The sequence below is a fragment of the Oncorhynchus masou genome, chromosome 24 (genome assembly GCF_036934945.1).
Source record: "Oncorhynchus masou masou isolate Uvic2021 chromosome 24, UVic_Omas_1.1, whole genome shotgun sequence".
Classification (NCBI taxonomy): Eukaryota; Metazoa; Chordata; class Actinopteri; order Salmoniformes; family Salmonidae; genus Oncorhynchus; species Oncorhynchus masou.
This window is the reverse complement of record NC_088235.1, coordinates 8,653,593-8,673,049: the sequence shown is the minus strand read 5'-3', so window position 1 is coordinate 8,673,049 and position 19,457 is coordinate 8,653,593. Positions and strand designations below refer to the sequence as shown.

The 19,457-nt window shown below is 45.6% G+C and overlaps 2 protein-coding genes across 2 annotated transcripts in view; both read left to right on the top strand.

The window, feature by feature from the left end:
- The window catches only part of LOC135511831 (uncharacterized), a 49,072-nt gene extending 32,652 nt beyond the window's left edge, over window positions 1–16,420 (top strand). The window contains exons 6-8 of the mRNA XM_064933312.1: window positions 2,989–3,052; window positions 5,638–5,737; window positions 15,791–16,420. Of these exons, the coding sequence (XP_064789384.1) occupies window positions 2,989–3,052; window positions 5,638–5,737; window positions 15,791–15,829 (203 nt within the window). The 3' untranslated portion in view covers window positions 15,830–16,420. The remainder of the gene's footprint in view (window positions 1–2,988; window positions 3,053–5,637; window positions 5,738–15,790) is intronic.
- Window positions 16,421–17,850: 1,430 nt separating this feature from the next.
- Window positions 17,851–18,489, top strand: LOC135513381 (keratin-associated protein 2-3-like). The gene has a single exon (XM_064936306.1). It carries the CDS (start codon window positions 17,851–17,853, stop codon window positions 18,487–18,489), a length of 639 nt encoding a protein of 212 aa, XP_064792378.1.
- The last annotated feature ends 968 nt before the right edge of the window (window positions 18,490–19,457 follow it).

Sequence of the window (19,457 nt, the reverse complement as noted above, 5' to 3'; positions counted from 1 at the left end):
TCTGAGTACCCATCCTGGTAATCTGTCTGTCCCTGTGGCCTTGTGAATGTTAACCTGTTTAAAGGTCTTACTCCCATTGGCTAAGGAGAGCATGATCACACAGTTGATCCTGAACTGCTGGTGCTCTTATGCATGGTTCAGCGTTTCTCCCCTAGAAGCGAGCAAAGAAGGTATTTAGCTCATCTGGTAGGCTTGCGTCACTGGGCAGCTCGTGGCTAGGTTTCCTTTTGTAATCCGTGATATTTTGCAAGCCCTGCCACATCCGACTAGGGCCAGAGCTGGCGTAGCAGGATTCCATCCTGGTCCTGTATTGATGATTTGCCTGTTTGATGGCTCGTCGGAGGTCGTAGTGGGATTTCTTAGTGGCCGCTCATTGAAAGCGGCAGGTTTTTAGCTCAGTGCAGATGTTACCTGTAATCCATGACTTTTGGTTGGGATATGTTGTTCGATACTACTGATACTACTGAATCGTAGAACATATTCCAGTCTGTGTTAGCGAAACAGCTCTGTGGTTTAGCATCACGCTTCATCTAACAACTTCATATTGAGTGCGTCACTGGTACTTCCTGTTTGAGATTTTGCTTGTAAGCAGGAATCAGGAGGATAGAGTTGTGGTCTGATTTGCCTAAGGGAGGGAGAGCCTTGTATGTGTCTCTGTGTGTGGAGTAGAGGTGATCTAGAGTTTTGTATGTGTCTGTGTGGAGTAGAGGTGATCTAGAGTTTTGTCTGTGTGGAGTAGAGGTGATCTAGAGTTTTGTCTGTGTGGAGTAGAGGTGATCTAGAGTTTTGTCTATATGTGGAGTAGAGGTGATCTAGAGTTTAGTCTGTGTGGAGTAGAGGTGATCTAGAGTTTTGTCTGTGTGGAGTAGAGGTGATCTAGAGTTTTGTCTATGTGTTGAGTAGAGGTGATCTAGAGTTTTGTCTATGTGTGGAGCAGAGGTGATCTAGAGTTTTGTCTGTGTGTGGAGTAGAGGTGATCTAGAGTTTTATCTATGTGTGGAGTAGAGGTGATCTAGAGTTTTGTCTATGTGTGGAGTAAAGGTGATCTAGAGTTTTGTCTATGTGTGGAGTAGAGGTGATCTAGAGTTTTGTCTATGTGTGGAGTAGAGGTGATCTAGAGTTTTGTCTGTGTGGAGTAGAGGTGATCTAGAGTTTTGTCTGTGTGGAGTAGAGGTGATCTAGAGTTTTGTCTGTGTGGAGTAGAGGTGATCTAGAGTTTTGTCTGTGTGGAGTAGAGGTGATCTAGAGTTTTGTCTGTGTGGAGTAGAGGTGATCTAGAGTTTTGTCTGTGTGGAGTAGAGGTGATCTAGAGTTTTGTCTGTGTGGAGTAGAGGTGATCTAGAGTTTTGTCTGTGTGGAGTAGAGGTGATCTAGAGTTTTGTCTGTGTGGAGTAGAGGTGATCTAGAGATTTGTCTGTGTGGAGTAGAGGTGATCTAGAGTTTTGTCTGTGTGGAGTAGAGGTGATCTAGAGTTTTGTCTGTGTGGAGTAGAGGTGATCTAGAGTTTTGTCTGTGTGGAGTAGAGGTGATCTAGAGTTTTGTCTGTGTGGAGTAGAGGTGATCTCGAGTTTTGTCTGTGTGGAGTAGAGGTGATCTAGAGTTTTGTCTGTGTGGAGTAGAGGTGATCTAGAGTTTTGTCTGTGTGGAGTAGAGGTGATCTAGAGTTTTGTCTGTGTGGAGTAGAGGTGATCTAGAGTTTTGTCTGTGTGGAGTAGAGGTGATCTAGAGTTTTGTCTATGTGTGGAGTAGAGGTGATCTAGAGTTTTGTCTGTGTGGAGTAGAGGTGATCTAGAGTTTTGCCTGTGTGGAGTAGAGGTGATCTAGAGTTTTGTCTATGTGTGGAGTAGAGGTGATCTAGAGTTTTGTCTGTGTGGAGTAGAGGTGATCTAGAGTTTTGTCTGTGTGGAGTAGAGGTGATCTAGAGTTTTGTCTGTGTGGAGTAGAGGTGATCTAGAGTTTTGTCTGTGTGGAGTAGAGGTGATCTAGAGTTTTGTCTATGTGTGGAGTAGAGGTGATCTAGAGTTTTGTCTATGTGTGGAGTAGAAGTGATCTAGAGTTTTGTCTGTGTGGAGTAGAGGTGATCTAGAGTTTTGTCCGAGTGGAGTTGAGGTGATCTAGAGTTTTGTCTGTGTGGAGTAGAGGTGATCTAGAGTTTTGTCTGTGTGGAGTAGAGGTGATCTAGAGTGTTGTCTGTGTGGAGTAGAGGTGATCTAGAGTTTTGTCTATGTGTGGAGTAGAGGTGATCTAGAGTTTTGTCTGTGTGGAGTAGAGGTGATCTAGAGTTTTGCCTGTGTGGAGTAGAGGTGATCTAGAGTTTTGTCTATGTGTGGAGTAGAGGTGATCTAGAGTTTTGTCTGTGTGGAGTAGAGGTGATCTAGAGTTTTGTCTGTGTGGAGTAGAGGTGATCTAGAGTTTTGTCTGTGTGGAGTAGAGGTGATCTAGAGTTTTGTCTGTGTGGAGTAGAGGTGATCTAGAGTTTTGTCTATGTGTGGAGTAGAGGTGATCTAGAGTTTTGTCTATGTGTGGAGTAGAGGTGATCTAGAGTTTTGTCTGTGTGGAGTAGAGGTGATCTAGAGTTTTGTCCGAGTGGAGTTGAGGTGATCTAGAGTTTTGTCTGTGTGGAGTAGAGGTGATCTAGAGTTTTGTCTGTGTGGAGTAGAGGTGATCTAGAGTTTTGTCTGTGTGGAGTAGAGGTGATCTAGAGTGTTGTCTGTGTGGAGTAGAGGTGATCTAGAGTTTTGTCTGTGTGGAGTATTGTCTGGTTGACAGGTGGAAAAGATTTCAGTCTCCCCACCTTTGGATGTCCGTTTTCCTCTTGACTTATCCCTCTACCGATCATTGTGGTGGGGAATAAAACGATTGGAAAACTCTCCTGGTAAATATTATGGTCTGCAGATTATCATGAGGCATTCTTACTCGGGTGAGCAGAAACTCGAGAAATCTCTCACAAACTGTCGTTAATAATCAGTATTGTGTGTGTTTTTACAGATAACCTTTTCAGACCCAGAGATAGAGCCATTACAGGGAAGGAGATGCAGCTCCGAACCAGGCAGTGAGTTCCTCCATCTCAATCTCTCATTCTGGCATCTCTCTCGCTCTCTCTCTCCTAGTCCTGACCACGGAGGTGGAAGCCTGTATAACTAACATCTCTGTTCAAAATGGCTTTTATTTTCTCTTCAGACTTCCTTCTAGTAGTGTTTTTGCTCTGCCGATCCACCTTCTCTCTCTTTGGTTCCATCCACACATTGTATTAGGCCGATTGATTTGTTGTTGAATCGAGAGATATCATGCCTCAATTCAGTGATCCGGTGGGTGTAATGGGCATAGGTGACCAGGTTTCTACAGGGCTGGTCTAGGTTAATGTGGAGTCTTCTTCGTAGGTGACCAGGGCTGGTCTAGGTTAATGGAGTCTTCTTCGTAGGTGACCAGGTCTCGATAGGACTGGTCTAGGTTAATGGAGTCTTCTTCGTAGGTGACCAGGACTGGTCTAGGTTAATGGAGTCTTCTTCGTAGGTGACCAGGTTTCTACAGGGCTGGTCTAGGTTAATGGAGTCTTCTTCGTAGGTGACCAGGACTGGTCTAGGTTAATGGAGTCTTCTTCATAGGTGATCAGATCTCTATAGGGCTGGTCTAGGTTAATGGAGTCTTCTTCATAGATGATCAGGTCTCCACAGGGCTGGTCTAGGTTAATGGAGTCTTCTTCATAGGTGATCAGGTCTCTACAGCGCTGGTCTAGGTTAATGGAGTCTTCTTCGTAGGTGACCAGGTCTCTACAGGGCTGGTCTAGGTTAATGGAGTCTTCTTCGTAGGTGACCAGGTCTCTACAGGGCTGGTCTAGGTTAATGGAGTCTTCTTCATAGGTGACCAGATCTCGATAGGACTGGTCTAGGTTAATGGAGTCTTCTTCGTAGGTGACCAGATCTCGATAGGACTGGTCTAGGTAAATGGAGTCTTCTTCGTAGGTGACCAGATCTCGATAGGACTGGTCTAGGTTAATGGAGTCTTCTTCGTAGCTGACCAAGGTCTCTACAGGGCTGGTCTAGGTTAATGGAGTCTTCTTCGTAGGTGACCAGGTCTCTACAGGGCTGGTCTAGGTTAATGGAGTCTTCTTCGTAGGTGACCAGGTCTCTACAGGGCTGGTCTAGGTTAATGGAGTCTTCTTCGTAGGTGACCAGATCTCTACAGGGCTGGTCTAGGTTAATGGAGTCTTCTTCATAGGTGACCAGGTCTCTACAGGGCTGGTCTAGGTTAATGGAGTCTTCTTCGTAGGTGACCAGGTCTCGATAGGACTGGTCTAGGTTAATGGAGTCTTCTTCGTAGGTGACCAGATCTCTACAGGGCTGGTCTAGGTTAATGGAGTCTTCTTCATAGGTGACCAGGTCTCTACAGGGCTGGTCTAGGTTAATGGAGTCTTCTTCGTAGGTGACCAGATCTCTACAGGGCTGGTCTAGGTTAATGGAGTCTTCTTCATAGGTGACCAGGTCTCTACAGGGCTGGTCTAGGTTAATGGAGTCTTCTTCGTAGGTGACCAGATCTCGATAGGACTGGTCTAGGTTAATGGAGTCTTCTTCGTAGGTGACCAGATCTCGATAGGACTGGTCTAGGTAAATGGAGTCTTCTTCGTAGGTGACCAGATCTCGATAGGACTGGTCTAGGTTAATGGAGTCATCTTCGTAGCTGACCAGGTCTCTACAGGGCTGGTCTAGGTTAATTGAGTCTTCTTCGTAGCTGACCAGGTCTCTCCAGGGCTGGTCTAGCTTAATGGAGTCTTCTTCGTAGCTGACCAGGTCTCTACAGGGCTGGTCTAGGTTAATGGAGTCTTTTTCGTAGGTGACCAGGTCTCGATAGGACTGGTCTAGGTTAATGGAGTGTTCTTAGTAGGTGACCAGGTCTCGATAGGACTGGTCTAGGTTAATGGAGTCTTCTTCGTAGGTGACCAGATCTCTACAGGGCTGGTCTAGGTTAATGGGGTCTTCTTCGTAGGTGACCAGGTCTCTATAGGGCTGGTCTCGGTTAATGGGTCTTTTTCATAGGTGACCAGGTCTCGATAGGGCTGGTTTAGGTTAATGGAGTCTTCTTCGTAGGTGACCAGATCTCTACAGGGCTGGTCCAGGTTAATGGAGTCTTCTTCGTAGTTGACCAGGTCTCCACAGGGCTGGTCTAGGTTAATGGAGTCTTCTTCGTAGGTGACCAGATCTCTACAGGGCTGGTCTAGGTTAATGGAGTGTTCTTAGTAGGTGACCAGGTTTCTACAGGGCTGGTCTAGGTTAATGGAGTGTTCTTAGTAGGTGACCAGGTCTCGATAGGACTGGTCTAGGTTAATGGAGTCTTCTTCGTAGGTGACCAGATCTCTACAGGGCTGGTCTAGTTTAATGGAATGAGTCTTAATTCCATCAGATACAAGCACTGTCTGGAATGCAGATTTTGGGCAAAATAATAATTCAGTTCAGTCAATTTAAGGAAGTGAACTGAAATTCCAGTCTGTTTACATTCTGAATTGATTGAATTGAAAATGGAAATTGATCCCAACCCTACTGGGATGATGGCCCCCTTATGAAGGACCCTGGGAATTAAACCAGAATATTCTGCCATACTGGATACTGTATGTGTGGGATTATGACGACTCCTTATTGACAGGAACTATAAAAATCTGCCGGAGGTGAGGAGGAAACAGGAGGAAGAGAAGAGGAGGGAGGACTACCTGACTAACAGGCTGAGAGCAGATCTCTTCAAAAAGGTCAGAATGTCTGGAAATTACGGAATGTGTCTCTCTGTTAATCGATTGGTTGCTGCAGTAACTGTTTACTATTGTTGGTTATGCTGGTTATGGTGATATAGTAGGGATTATGGTGATATAGTAGGGATTATGGTGATATAGTAGGGATTATAGTGATACAGTAGGGATTATGGTGATATAGTAGGGATTATGGTGATATAGTAGGGATTATGGTGATATAGAAGGGATTATGGTGCTATAGTAGGGATTATGGTGATATAGTAGGGATTATGGTGATATAGTAGGGATTATGGTGATATAGTAGGGATTATGGTGATATAGTAGGGATTATGGTGATATAGTAGGGATTATGGTGATATAGTAGGGATTATGGTGCTATAGTAGGGATTATGGTGATATAGTAGGGATTATGGTGATATAGTAGGGATTATGGTGATATAGTAGGGATTATGGTGATATAGTAGGGATTATAGTGAAATAGTAGGGATTATAGTGATATAGTAGGGATTATAGTGATACAGTAGGGATTATGGTGATATAGTAGGGATTATGGTGCTATAGTAGGGATTATGGTGATATAGTAGGGATTATAGTGATACAGTAGGGATTATGGTGATATAGTAGGGATTTTGGTGATATAGTAGGGATTATAGTGATATAGTAGGGATTATAGTGATTACAGTAGGGATTTTGTGATTACAGTAGGGATTATAGTGATATAGAAGGGATTGTAGTGATTACAGTAGGGATTATAGTGATATAGTAGGGATTATAGTGATTACAGTAGGGATTATGGTGCTATAGTAGGGATTATGGTGCTATTGTAGGGAGTATGGTGATATAGTAGGGATTATAGTTATATAGTATGGATTATAGTGATACAGTAGGGATTATAGTGATACAGTAGGGATTATAGTGATACAGTAAGGATTATAGTGATACAGTAGGGATTATAGTGATTACAGTAGGGATTATAGTGATATAATAGGGATTATAGAAATACAGTAGTGATTATAGTGATACAGTAGGGATTATAGTGATATAGTAGGGATTATAGTGATTACAGTAGGGGTTGTGGTGATACAGTAGGTATTATGGTCATACAGTAGGGATTATGGTGATTACAGTAGGGATTATAGTGATTACAGTAGGGATTATAGTGATTACAGTCGGGAGAATAGTATTATAGTAGTGATTATAGTGATTACAGTAAGGATTATAGTGATTACAGTAGGGATTATAGTGATTATAATAGGGATTATAGTGATATAGTAGGAATTAGAGTGATTACAGCAGGGATTAGAGTAATTACAGTAGGGATTATAGTGATACAGTAGAGATTATAGTGATTACAGTAGAGATTATAGTGATCACAGTAGGGATTATAGTGATTACAGTAGGGATTCTAGTGATTGCATTAAGTATTGTAGTGATTACAATTGGGATTATAGTGATATTGTAGGGATTAGAGTGATTGCAGTAGGGATTATAGTGATACAGTAGGGATTATAGTAATGTAGTAGGTATTATAGAGATATAGTAGGGATTATAGTGATTACAGTAGGGATTATAGTGATTACAGTAGGGATTATAGTGATTACAGTAGGGAGTATACTGATTACAGTAAGGATTATAGTGATTACATTAGGGATTATAGTGATTAAAATAGGGATTAGAGTGATATAGTAGGGATAATAGTGCTATAGTAGGGATTATAGGTATATAGTAGGGATTATAGTGGTACAGTAGGGTTATAATGATATAGTAGGGATTATAGTGGTACAGTAGAGATTATAGTGATATAGCAGGGATTATAGTGATATAGTAGAGATTATAGTGATTACACTAGGGATTATGGTGATACAGTAGGGATTATGGTGATACAGTAGGGATTACAGTAGGGAGTATAGTGATATAGTAGGGATTATAGTGATTACAGTAAGGATTATAGTGATTACAGTTGGGATTATAGTGATTTCAATAGAGATTATAGTGATATAGTATGAATTAGAGTGATTACAGTAGGGATTAGAATGATTACAGTAGGGATTATAGTAATATAGTAGGGATTAGAGTGATTACAGTAGGGATTATAGTGATACAGTAGGGATTATAGTAATATAGTAGAGATTATAGTGATACAGTAGGGATTAGAGTGATACAGTAGGGATTAGAGTGATACAGTAGGGATTATAGTAATTACAGTAGGGATTATAGTGATTACAATAGGGATTATAGTGCTATAGTAGGGATTTTAGGTGTATAGTAGGGATTATAGTGGTAAAGTAGGGTTATAGTAATATAGTAGGGATTATAGTAGGGATTCTAGTGATATAGTAGGGATTCTAGTGATTACAGTAAGGATTATAGTGATTACAGTAGGGAATATGGTGATTACAATAGGGATTATAGTAATATAGTAGTGGTTATAGTGATATAGTAGCGGTTATAGTGATATAGTTAGCATTATAGTGACTACAGTAGGGATTATAGAGATTATAGTAGGGAGTATAGTGATTAGAGTAAGGATTATAGTGATTACAGTAGGGATTATAGTGATTACAATAGGGATTATAGTGCTACAGTAGGGATTATAGTGTTATAGTAGGGATTATAGTGATTACAGTAGGGATTACAGTAGGGATTCTAGTGATATAGTAGGGATTCTAGTGATTACAGTAGGGATTATAGTGATAAAGTAGGGAATACAGTAGGGATTATTGTTATATAGTAGGGATTATAGTGATATAGTAGGGATTATAGTGGTACAGTAGGGATTATAGTGATATAGTAGGGATTATAGGTATATAGTAGTGTTTATAGTAATATACTAGTGATTATTTAAACAGAACTGCCACAGAAATCGAAAAACTAACTAGTATATATGTTGTCACTGAACTGCATTAACAGCCCAGTAATGAGTCTATGAGCTATAAAAACAATGACCTGAACTACATTAACAGCCCATTAATGAGTCTATGAGCCATAAAGACAATGAACTGAACTTCGTTAACAGCCCATTAATGAGTTTATGAGCCATAAAGACAATGAACTGAACTACATTAACAGCCCATTAATGAGTCTATGAGCCATAAAGACAATGAAGTAGTTTAACACACCAGCTCCACCTCTGTCCTACACGCTCCATTACCTTGCAAAAGGCCACAGCGTATCCATTAATGTCTTACAGGAAAGGCCTGAAGCTGTTGTAAAGGTATCGTCCTCTACAGCTAAATTACTGTTAGAAGGTAATGGCCTCGCGTTGCCGGGAGCGATGCGTAGGTTGATTTGACATTTCTGTATTGTCGTTTGGGTTCAAGCTCACTGTGATTAAAACCTGAACTGTAAAGCATGCAAAAGAGGAGGCTAACATTTGATGTGTATTATAAAAAAATAAAATATTTGTTGTTGTAAAAGTAATAGGTATGATTAGGCCTGGAAAAAATATAACTGGTTAGGATTAGGCCTGGAAAAAATATAACTGGTTAGGATTAGGCCTGGAAAAAATATAACTGGTTAGGATTAGGCCTGGAAAAAATATAACTGGTTAGGATTAGGCCTGGAAAAAATATAACTGGTTAGGATTAGGCCTGGAAAAAATATAACTGGTTAGGATTAGGCCTGGAAAAAATATAACTGGTTAGGATTAGGCCTGGAAAGCCTATGACTGGTTCGGATTAGGCCTGGGAAGCATATAACTGGTTAGGATTAGGCCTGGGAAGCATATACCTGGTTAGGATTAGGCCTGGGAAGCATATACCTGGTTAGGATTAGGCCTGGGAAGCATATACCTGGTTAGGATTAGGCCTGGGAAGCATATACCTGGTTAGGATTAGGCCTGGGAAGCCTATTACTGGGTAGGATTAGGCCTGGGAAGCATATACCTGGTTAGGATTAGGCCTGGGAAGCATATACCTGGTTAGGATTAGGCCTGGGAAGCATATACCTGGTTAGGATTAGGCCTGGGAAGCATATACCTGGTTAGGATTTGGCCTGGGAAGCATATACCTGGTTAGGATTAGGCCTGGGAAGCATATAACTGGTTAGGATTAGGCCTGGCAAGCATAGAACTGGTTAGGATTAGGCCTGGCAAGCATATAACGGTTAGGATTAGGCCTGGGAAGCATATAACTGGTTAGGATTAGGCCTGGCAAGCATATAACTGGTTAGGATTAGGCCTGGCAAGCATATAACGGTTAGGATTAGGCCTGGGAAGCATATAACTGGTTAGGATTAGGCCTGGAAAGCCTATGACTGGTTAGGATTAGGCCTGGGAAGCATATAATTGGTTAGGATTAGGCCTGGGAAGCACATACCTGGTTAGGATTAGGCCTGGGAAGCATATAACTGGTTAGGATTAGGCCTGGGAAGCATATACCTGGTTAGGATTAGGCCTGGGAAGCATTTACCTGGTTAGGATTAGGCCTGGGAAGCATATAACTGGTTAGGATTAGGCCTGGGAAGCCTATGACTGGTTAGGATTAGGCCTGGGAAGCATATAATTGGTTAGGATTAGGCCTGGGAAGCATTTACCTGGTTAGGATTAGGCCTGGGAAGCATATACCTGGTTAGGATTAGGCCTGGGAAGCATATACCTGGTTAGGATTAGGCCTGGGAAGCATATACCTGGTTAGGATTAGGCCTGGGAAGCATATACCTGGTTAGGATTAGGCCTGGGAAGCATATACCTGGTTAGGATTAGGCCTGGCAAGCATATACCTGGTTAGGATTAGGCCTGGGAAGCATATACCTGGTTAGGATTAGGCCTGGGAAGCATATACCTGGTTAGGATTAGGCCTGGGAAGCATATACCTATAATAATATATAATATATCCCCAAAGCGACTTACAAGTCGGCTGGGGCCACTACTTTTACATATGGGTGGCCCCAGCGGGAATCGAACCCACGACGCTTGGTGTTGCAAGCGCCATGCTCTACCGACTGAGCCACACAGGACCCTACCTGGTTAGGATTAGGCCTGGGAAGCATATACCTGGTTAGGATTAGGCCTGGGAAGCATATAACTGGTTAGGATTAGGCCTGGCAAGCATAGAACTGGTTAGGATTAGGCCTGGCAAGCATGTAACGGTTAGGATTAGGCCTGGGAAGCATATAACTGGTTAGGATTAGGCCTGGCAAGCATAGAACTGGTTAGTATTAGGCCTGGCAAGCATATAACGGTTAGGATTAGGCCTGGGAAGCAGATGACTGGTTAGGATTAGGCCTGGGAAGCATATAATTGGTTAGGATTAGGCCTGGGAAGCATATACCTGGTTAGGATTAGGCCTGGGAAGCATATAACTGGTTAGGATTAGGCCTGGGAAGCATATACCTGGTTAGGATTAGGCCTGGGAAGCATTTACCTGGTTAGGATTAGGCCTGGGAAGCATATAACTGGTTAGGATTAGGCCTGGGAAGCCTATGACTGGTTAGGATTAGGCCTGGGAAGCATATAATTGGTTAGGATTAGGCCTGGGAAGCATTTACCTGGTTAGGATTAGGCCTGGGAAGCATATAACTGGTTAGGATTAGGCCTGGCAAGCATAGAACTGGTTAGGATTAGGCCTGGGAAGCCTATGACTGGTTAGGATTAGGCCTGGGAAGCCTATGACTGGTTAGGATTAGGCCTGGGAAGCATATAATTGGTTAGGATTAGGCCTGGGAAGCATATACCTGGTTAGGATTAGGCCTGTGAAGCATATACCTGGTTAGGATTAGGCCTGGGAAGCATATACCTGGTTAGGATTAGGCCTGGGAAGCATATAATTGGTTAGGATTAGGCCTGGGAAGCATATACCTGGTTAGGATTAGGCCTGGGAAGCATATACCTGGTTAGGATTAGGCCTGGGAAGCATATACCTGGTTAGGATTAGGCCTGGGAAGCATATAACTGGTTAGGATTAGGCCTGGGAAGCATATGACTGGTTAGGATTAGGCCTGGGAAGCCTATGACTGGTTAGGATTAGGCCTGGGAAGCCTAGGACTGGTTAGGATTAGGCCTGGGAAGCATATACCTGGTTAGGATTAGGCCTGGGAAGCCTATGACTGGTTAGGATTAGGCCTGGGAAGCCTATGACTGGTTAGGATTAGGCCTGGGAAGCATATACCTGGTTAGGATTAGGCCTGGGAAGCCTAGGACTGGTTAGGATTAGGCCTGGGAAGCCTATGACTGGTTAGGATTAGGCCTGGGAAGCCTATGACTGGTTAGGATAATGCCTGGGAAGCATATACCTGGTTAGGATTAGGCCTGGGAAGCATATACCTGGTTAGGATTAGGCCTGGGAAGCATATAACTGGTTAGGATTAGGCCTGGGAAGCATAGGACTGGTTAGGATTAGGCCTGGGAAGCCTAGGACTGGTTAGGATTAGGCCTGGGAAGCATATACCTGGTTAGGATTAGGCCTGGGAAGCATATAACTGGTTATGATTAGGCCTGGGAAGCATATACCTGGTTAGGATTAGGTCTGGGAAGCATATACCTGGTTAGGATTAGGCCTGGGAAGCATATACCTGGTTAGGATTAGGTCTGGGAAGCATATACCTGGTTAGGATTAGGCCTGGGAAGCATATAACTGGTTAGGATTAGGCCTGGGAAGCATATAACTGGTTAGGATTAGGCCTGGGAAGCATATAACTGGTTAGGATTAGGCCTGGGAAGCATATACCTGGTTAGGATTAGGCCTGGGAAGCATATAACTGGTTAGGATTAGGCCTGGGAAGCATATAACTGGTTAGGATTAGGCCTGGGAAGCATAGGACTGGTTAGGATTAGGCCTGGGAAGCATATACCTGGTTAGGATTAGGCCTGGGAAGCATATACCTGGTTAGGATTAGGCCTGGGAAGCATATACCTGGTTAGGATTAGGCCTGGGAAGCATATACCTGGTTAGGATTAGGCCTGGGAAGTCTATGACTGGTTAGGATTAGGCCTGGGAAGCATATAACTGGTTAGGATTAGGCCTGGGAAGCATATACCTGGTTAGGATTAGGCCTGGGAAGCCTAGGACTGGTTAGGATTAGGCCTGGGAAGCATATACCTGGTTAGGATTAGGCCTGGGAAGTCTATGACTGGTTAGGATTAGGCCTGGGAAGCCTAGGACTGGTTAGGATTAGGCCTGGGAAGCATTTACCTGGTTAGGATTAGGCCTGGGAAGCCTAGGACTGGTTAGGATTAGGCCTGGGAAGCATATACCTGGTTAGGATTAGGCCTGGGAAGTCTATGACTGGTTAGGATTAGGCCTGGGAAGCCTAGGACTGGTTAGGATTAGGCCTGGGAAGCATTTACCTGGTTAGGATTGGGCCTGGGAAGGATATACCTGGTTAGGATTGGGCCTGGGAAGCATATAACTGGTTAGGATTAGGCCTGGGAAGCATATACCTGGTTAGGATTGGGCCTGGGAAGCATATAACTGGTTAGGATTAGGCCTGGGAAGCATATACCTGGTTAGGATTAGGCCTGGGAAGCCTAGGACTGGTTAGGATTAGGCCTGGGAAGCATATACCTGGTTAGGATTAGGCCTGGGAAGCATATAACTGGTTAGGATTAGGCCTGGGAAGCATATACCTGGTTAGGATTAGGCCTGGGAAGCCTAGGACTGGTTAGGATTAGGCCTGGGAAGTCTATGACTGGTTAGGATTAGGCCTGGGAAGCATATACCTGGTTAGGATTGGGCCTGGGAAGCATATAACTGGTTAGGATTAGGCCTGGGAAGCATATACCTGGTTAGGATTGGGCCTGGGAAGCATATACCTGGTTAGGATTGGGCCTGGGAAGCATATAACTGGTTAGGATTAGGCCTGGGAAGCATATACCTGGTTAGGATTGGGCCTGGGAAGCATATAACTGGTTAGGATTAGGCCTGGGAAGCATATACCTGGTTAGGATTAGGCCTGGGAAGCCTAGGACTGGTTAGGATTAGGCCTGGAAAGCATATAACTGGTTAGGATTAGGCCTGGGAAGCATATAACTGGTTAGGATTAGGCCTGGGAAGCCTAGGACTGGTTAGGATTAGGCCTGGGAAGCATATAACTGGTTAGGATTAGGCCTGGGAAGCATATAACTGGTTAGGATTAGGCCTGGGAAGCCTAGGACTGGTTAGGATTAGGCCTGGGAAGCATATACCTGGAACCCTTTCATCAGAGGTGATCTCAGGTTTGCATCGATTTCCTTTTGTCAAGGGACATATTCATGTCATTGGTTATCGTAGGACTAGGGATGGAGATATTTAAACTGAACAAAATGACCAGCATCGCCTGTCCCTCGGCCTCGTGTCCTTCCATGTTTTCCAACTAAAAAAACACAGCTTGTCCCCATGTTGAGCACAACGTCACGTGCTGCCTGCTGTGGCCACTAGAGGGCCCTGTTCACATATATTTACACTTGAATCACTCCTTTAATCACAAGACGATTATTGTTTTTACTGTTGTCTACTGGTGAGTGGAGCAACCTTTAGCGTGTTGTGAATCCTCTTGCAAAGACCCACCGAAGCGTTACATTTTCCATCTCAATGTTTTGTTGCTGCTGTTTCTGTTCGTTAGGCTGGTTATTCATGATATTTCCCTTTAGAAAATGCCTCTGTCTCTGGGTGCAGGGCCACTGGGTCCTCCTGCCCTCTCTCTCTCTGTCTGGTTACGGCTGTCAATGAACAGACTCATTGTTCTGTCTCGGTGTCTGAGCCCAGTGTCCACAGGCAAACAGGAGAGAGAGAGAGAGAGAGAGAGAGAGAGAGAGAGAGGGAGGGAGGGAGAGGCAGGGAGAGAGAGAGAGAGAGAGGGTGGGATGGAGGGAGGGAGAGGGAGGGAGAGAGAGAGAGACAGAGAGAGAGAGAGAGAGAGAGAGAGAGAGAGAGAGACAGAGGGAGAGAGTCGCAATCACACCGCAAAGCCATCGTACAGCTGATGGCTGGCAGACAGACAGACAGGCAGACAGACAGACAGACAGAGCCCACAGACAGGCCAGCAGACAGGCGGACAGAGCCCGCAGACAGACAGAGCCCACAGGCAGACAGCCAGAGCTCACATACAGGCGGACAGAGCCCACAGACAGGCAGACAGACAAGCAGACAGACAGACAGACAGACAGACAGAGCCCACAGACAGGCCAGCAGACAGGCGGACAGAGCCCGCAGACAGGCAGACAGACAAGCAGACAGACAGACAGACAGACAGGCAGGCAGACAGACAGACAGAAAGGCAGACAGACAGACAGAGCCCACAGGCAGGCAGACAGACAGACAGACAGGCAGACAGACAGAGCCCACAGGCAGGCAGACAGACAAGCAGACAGACAGACAGACAGACAGACAGGCAGGCAGACAGACAGACAGACAGACAGACAGACAGACAGACAGACAGACAGACAGACAGGCAGACAGACAGAGCCCACAGGCAGGCAGACAGACAGACAGACAGGCAGACAGAGCCCACAGACAGGCAGACAGACAGACAGACAGAGCCCACAGACAGACAGACAGACAGACAGACAGACAGACAGACAGACAGGCAGGCAGACAGAGCCCACATACAGGCAGACAGACAGACAGACAGACAGACAGACAGACAGACAGACAGACAGACAGACAGGCAGACAGAGCCCACGGACGGACGGGCAGGCAGACAGACAGACAGGCAGACAGACAGGCAGACAGACAGACAGACCCAGTCTTATCCACCTCCACCTCCACTCTGCTGCAGCCTGAGAAAGCACAGGAAACCAGGGAACCAGGACACAGCCTCAGTCTCCTCTGCTTCAATAGATACGAGACTCGACAACCTGAATGTGGTACCAAAAACAGGCCGATGACTGTGGGCACGGTGGCCTGGATGTCTGGATGGGTACAAAGGCTATTGATTCCCATCTGAAGCAGAGAGATAGTGGGCAGTTGAGTTCTCTTGACTTTAGTTTTTTAGTCTTTGTTGGGCTTTGCAGGGTTTTCTGGAGGGAGTCTATGGGGTTTCACAGGGAGAATATGACCGTGATCTAAAGCATAACCCACAGTAATAGATGCTCAATGTGTGATGTGTGCTCTCTCTCTCTCTCCCTCCTCTTTACAGAAACTGTTAGAACAGATCCTTCAAAGGGCTAGTCACTGAGTGAAGCCAAGAATGAATGGTCTGAAAGCACGTGAGCCCCCCTCCTTCCAGCATACTGCCCTACTTTGAGAGACCCAACAACCATCAAGACGGACTCACGATTATCCCAACGACAGTATTAGTACACATTATAATTAAGCAACATCATTTAAAAAAAAAAGATAAACACATTTTTTCAATTTGTAGTGAAAATGGGTGTCATTAGAAATTAAAGAAAACGATGTATGTTATAATGTTCCAACGTTTTAATTATAACGTCTTTCATCATCATTTTACTGCTGTTTATGATTTTTAAAAAAAACCTGTTTGATTTACAGAAGCACACTGGCTATGTGTTTCACTGCTCCTAAGCCAATCGTATCGAATCCTACTGAGAGCTCCAATGAACGTCCGTCTACTTCACCAGAAGCTTTCTGAGGTTCTGGAAGAAGAAAAAAAAAAAAGCATAGAATACCGATTTAGTTGTGGGATTACAATGTAACGAATGCTGTTGTTCTATGTTATCTATGTTATCTATGTTATCTATGCATATGGGCTGTGTACTGTGTTGAAGCCTTCCCATTAAAAAACTGTATCGTTGGCTACAGTAAATGCTGTTCTTCTATGTTATCTATGTTATCTATGCATCCTGCTTGTTTATATTATTTGTATTGATTTAGCCAGGCAGGTATATTAAATCAAATCATATGTATTTATATAGCCCTTCGTACATCATCTGATATCTCAAAGTGCTGTACAGAAACCCAGCCTGAAACCCCAAACAGCAAGCAATGCAGGTGTAGAAGCACGGTGGCTAGGAAAAACTCCCTAGAAAGGCCAAAACCTAGGAAGAAACCTAGAGAGGAACCAGGCTATGAGGGGTGGCCAGTCCTCTTCTGGCTGTGCCGGGTGGAGATTAGAAACCTAGAGAGGAACCAGGCTATGAGGGGTGGCCAGTCCTCTTCTGGCTGTGCCGGGTGGAGATTAGAAACCTAGAGAGGAACCAGGCTATGAGGGGTGGCCAGTCCTCTTCTGGCTGTGCCGGGTGGAGATTAGAAACCTAGAGAGGGACCAGGCTATGAGGGGTGGCCAGTCATATGAGGGGTGACCAGTCCTCTTCTGGCTGTGAGAGGAACCAGGCTTTGAGGGGTGCAGATTAGAAACCAAGAGAGGAACCAGGCTATGAGGGGTGGCCTGTCCTCTGGGTGGAGATTAGAAACCTAGAGAGGAACCAGGCTATGAGGGGTGGCCAGTCCTCTGGGTGCAGATTAGAAACCTAGAGAGGGACCAGGCTATGAGGGGTGGCCAGTCATATGAGGGGTGACCAGCCCTCTTCTGGCTGTGAGAGGAACCAGGCTATGAGGGGTGGAGATTAGAAACCAAGAGAGGAACCAGGCTATGAGGGGTGGCCAGTCCTCTGGGTGGAGATTAGAAACCAAGAGAGGAACCAGGCTATGAGGGGTGGCCTAAAGCAATGCAGCTGTAGAAGCACGGAGAAGTCAATAAGAGTCAGCACTTCTCTTTGGCCTCCTTCTGATACCGTTTCCCCCGTTTCCCCCGTTTCTCCCATTTCCCTCAAGTTTGGGTCGTGTTTGGGTCGTGTTTGGGTCGTGTTTGGGTCGTGTTTGCCTCGTGTTTGGGTCATGTTTGGGTCGTGTTTGGGTCGTGTTTGGGTCGTGTCTGGGTCGTGTTTGTGTTGTGTTTGGGTCGTGTTTGGGTCATGTTTGGGTCGTGTTTGGGTCGTGTTTGCCTCGTGTTTGGGTCATGTTTGGGTCGTGTTTGCCTCGTGTTTGGGTCGTGTTTGGGTCGTGCTCACTAGGGCAACACTATAGCAGCTTGAAAACGCTGTGCAATAGAAAACAAAAAATTAGCTTTTCTTATTGAACAATTTCAACAAATTCAACAAGACCCTGCTTTCACCCTGCTGTTACCTTGCTGTCACCCTGCTTTCACCCTGCTGTCACCTTGCAGTCACCTTGCTGTCACCCTGCTGTCACCTTGCTTTCACCCTGCTGTCACCTTGCTGTCACCCTGCTGTCACCATGCTGTCACCCTGCTGTCACCTTGCTGTCACCATGCTGTCACCCTGCTGTCAACCTGCTGTCACCATGCTGTCACCCTGCTGTCACCTTGCTGTCACCATGCTGTCACCATGCTGTCAACCTGCTGTCACCCTGCTGTCACCCTGCTGTCACCCTGCTGTCACCTTGCTTTCACCCTGCTGTCACCTTGCTGTCACCCTGCTGTCACCATGCTGTCACCCTGCTGTCACCTTGCTGTCACCATGCTGTCACCCTGCTGTCACCCTGCTGTCACCCTGCTGTCACCTTGCTGTCACCATGCTGTCAACCTGCTGTCACCCTGCTGTCACCCTGCTGTCACCCTGCTGTCACCTTGCTGTCACCCTGCTGTCACCCTGCTGTCACCATGCTGTCACCCTGCTGTCACCCTGCTGTCACCTTGCTGTCACCCTGCTGTCACCCTGCTGTCACCCTGCTGTCACCTTGCTGTCACCTTGCTGTCACCCTGCTGTCACCCTGCTGTCACCCTGCTGTCACCTTGCTGTCACCTTGCTGTCAACCTGCTGTCACCCTGCTGTCACCCTGCTGTCACCTTGCTCTCACCCTGCTGTCACCTTGCTCTCACCCTGCTGTCACCTTGCTGTCACAAGGAAGCTTTGAAATCCTCTTCAGTCCCTTTCACAGAATCTCATGTGGTCTGAGATCCTCTATCTAGGGTGGTTTCTGTGGTCTAGGGTGGTTTCTGTGGTCTATGGTGGTTTCTGTGGTCTAGGGTGGTTACTGTGGTCTAGGGTGGTTTCTGTGGTCTAGGGTGGTTTCTGTGGTCTAGGGTGGTTTCTGTGGCCTATGGTGGTTTCTGTGGCCTATAGTGGTTTCTGTGGTCTAGGGTGGTTTCTGTGGTCTATGGTGGTTTCTGTGGTCTAGGGTGGTTTCTGTGGTCTAGGGTGGTTTCTGTGGCCTATAGTGGTTTCTGTGGTCTAGGGTGGTTTCTGTGGTCTAGGGTGGTTTCTGTGGTCTAGGGTGGTTTCTGTGGCCTATAGTGGTTTCTGGTGTCTAGGGTGGTTTCTGTGGTCTTGGGTGGTTTCTGTGGTCTAGGGTGGTTTCTGTGGTCTAGGGTGGTTACTGTGGTCTAGGGTGGTTTCTGTGGTCTAGGGTGGTTTCTGTGGTCTAGGGTGGTTTCTGTGGCCTATAGTGGTTTCTGTGGTCTGGGGTGGTTTCTGTGGCCTATAGTGGTTTCTGGTGTCTAGGGTGGTTTCTGTGGCCTATAGTGGTTTCTGTGGTCTAGGGTGGTTTATGTGGTCTAGGGTGGTTTCTGTGGCCTATAGTGGTTTCTGTGGTCTAGGGTGGTTTCTGTGGTCTAGGGTGGTTTCTGTGGCCTATAGTGGTTTCTGTGGTCTAGGGTGGTTTCTGTGGTCTAGGGTGGTTTCTGTGGCCTATAGTGGTTTCTGTGGTCTAGGGTGGTTTCTGTGGCCTATAGTGGTTTCTGGTGTCTAGGGTGGTTTCTGTGGCCTATAGTGGTTTCTGTGGTCTAGGGTGGTTTATGTGGTCTAGGGTGGTTTCTGTGGCCTATAGTGGTTTCTGTGGTCTAGGGTGGTTTCTGTGGTCTAGGGTGGTTTCTGTGGCCTATG

Excerpts from the sequence above, each read along its gene's own strand:
- LOC135513381 (XM_064936306.1), top strand. The coding sequence starts at position 17,851 with ATGCTGTCACCCTGCTGTCACCTTGCTGTCACCATGCTGTCACCCTGC.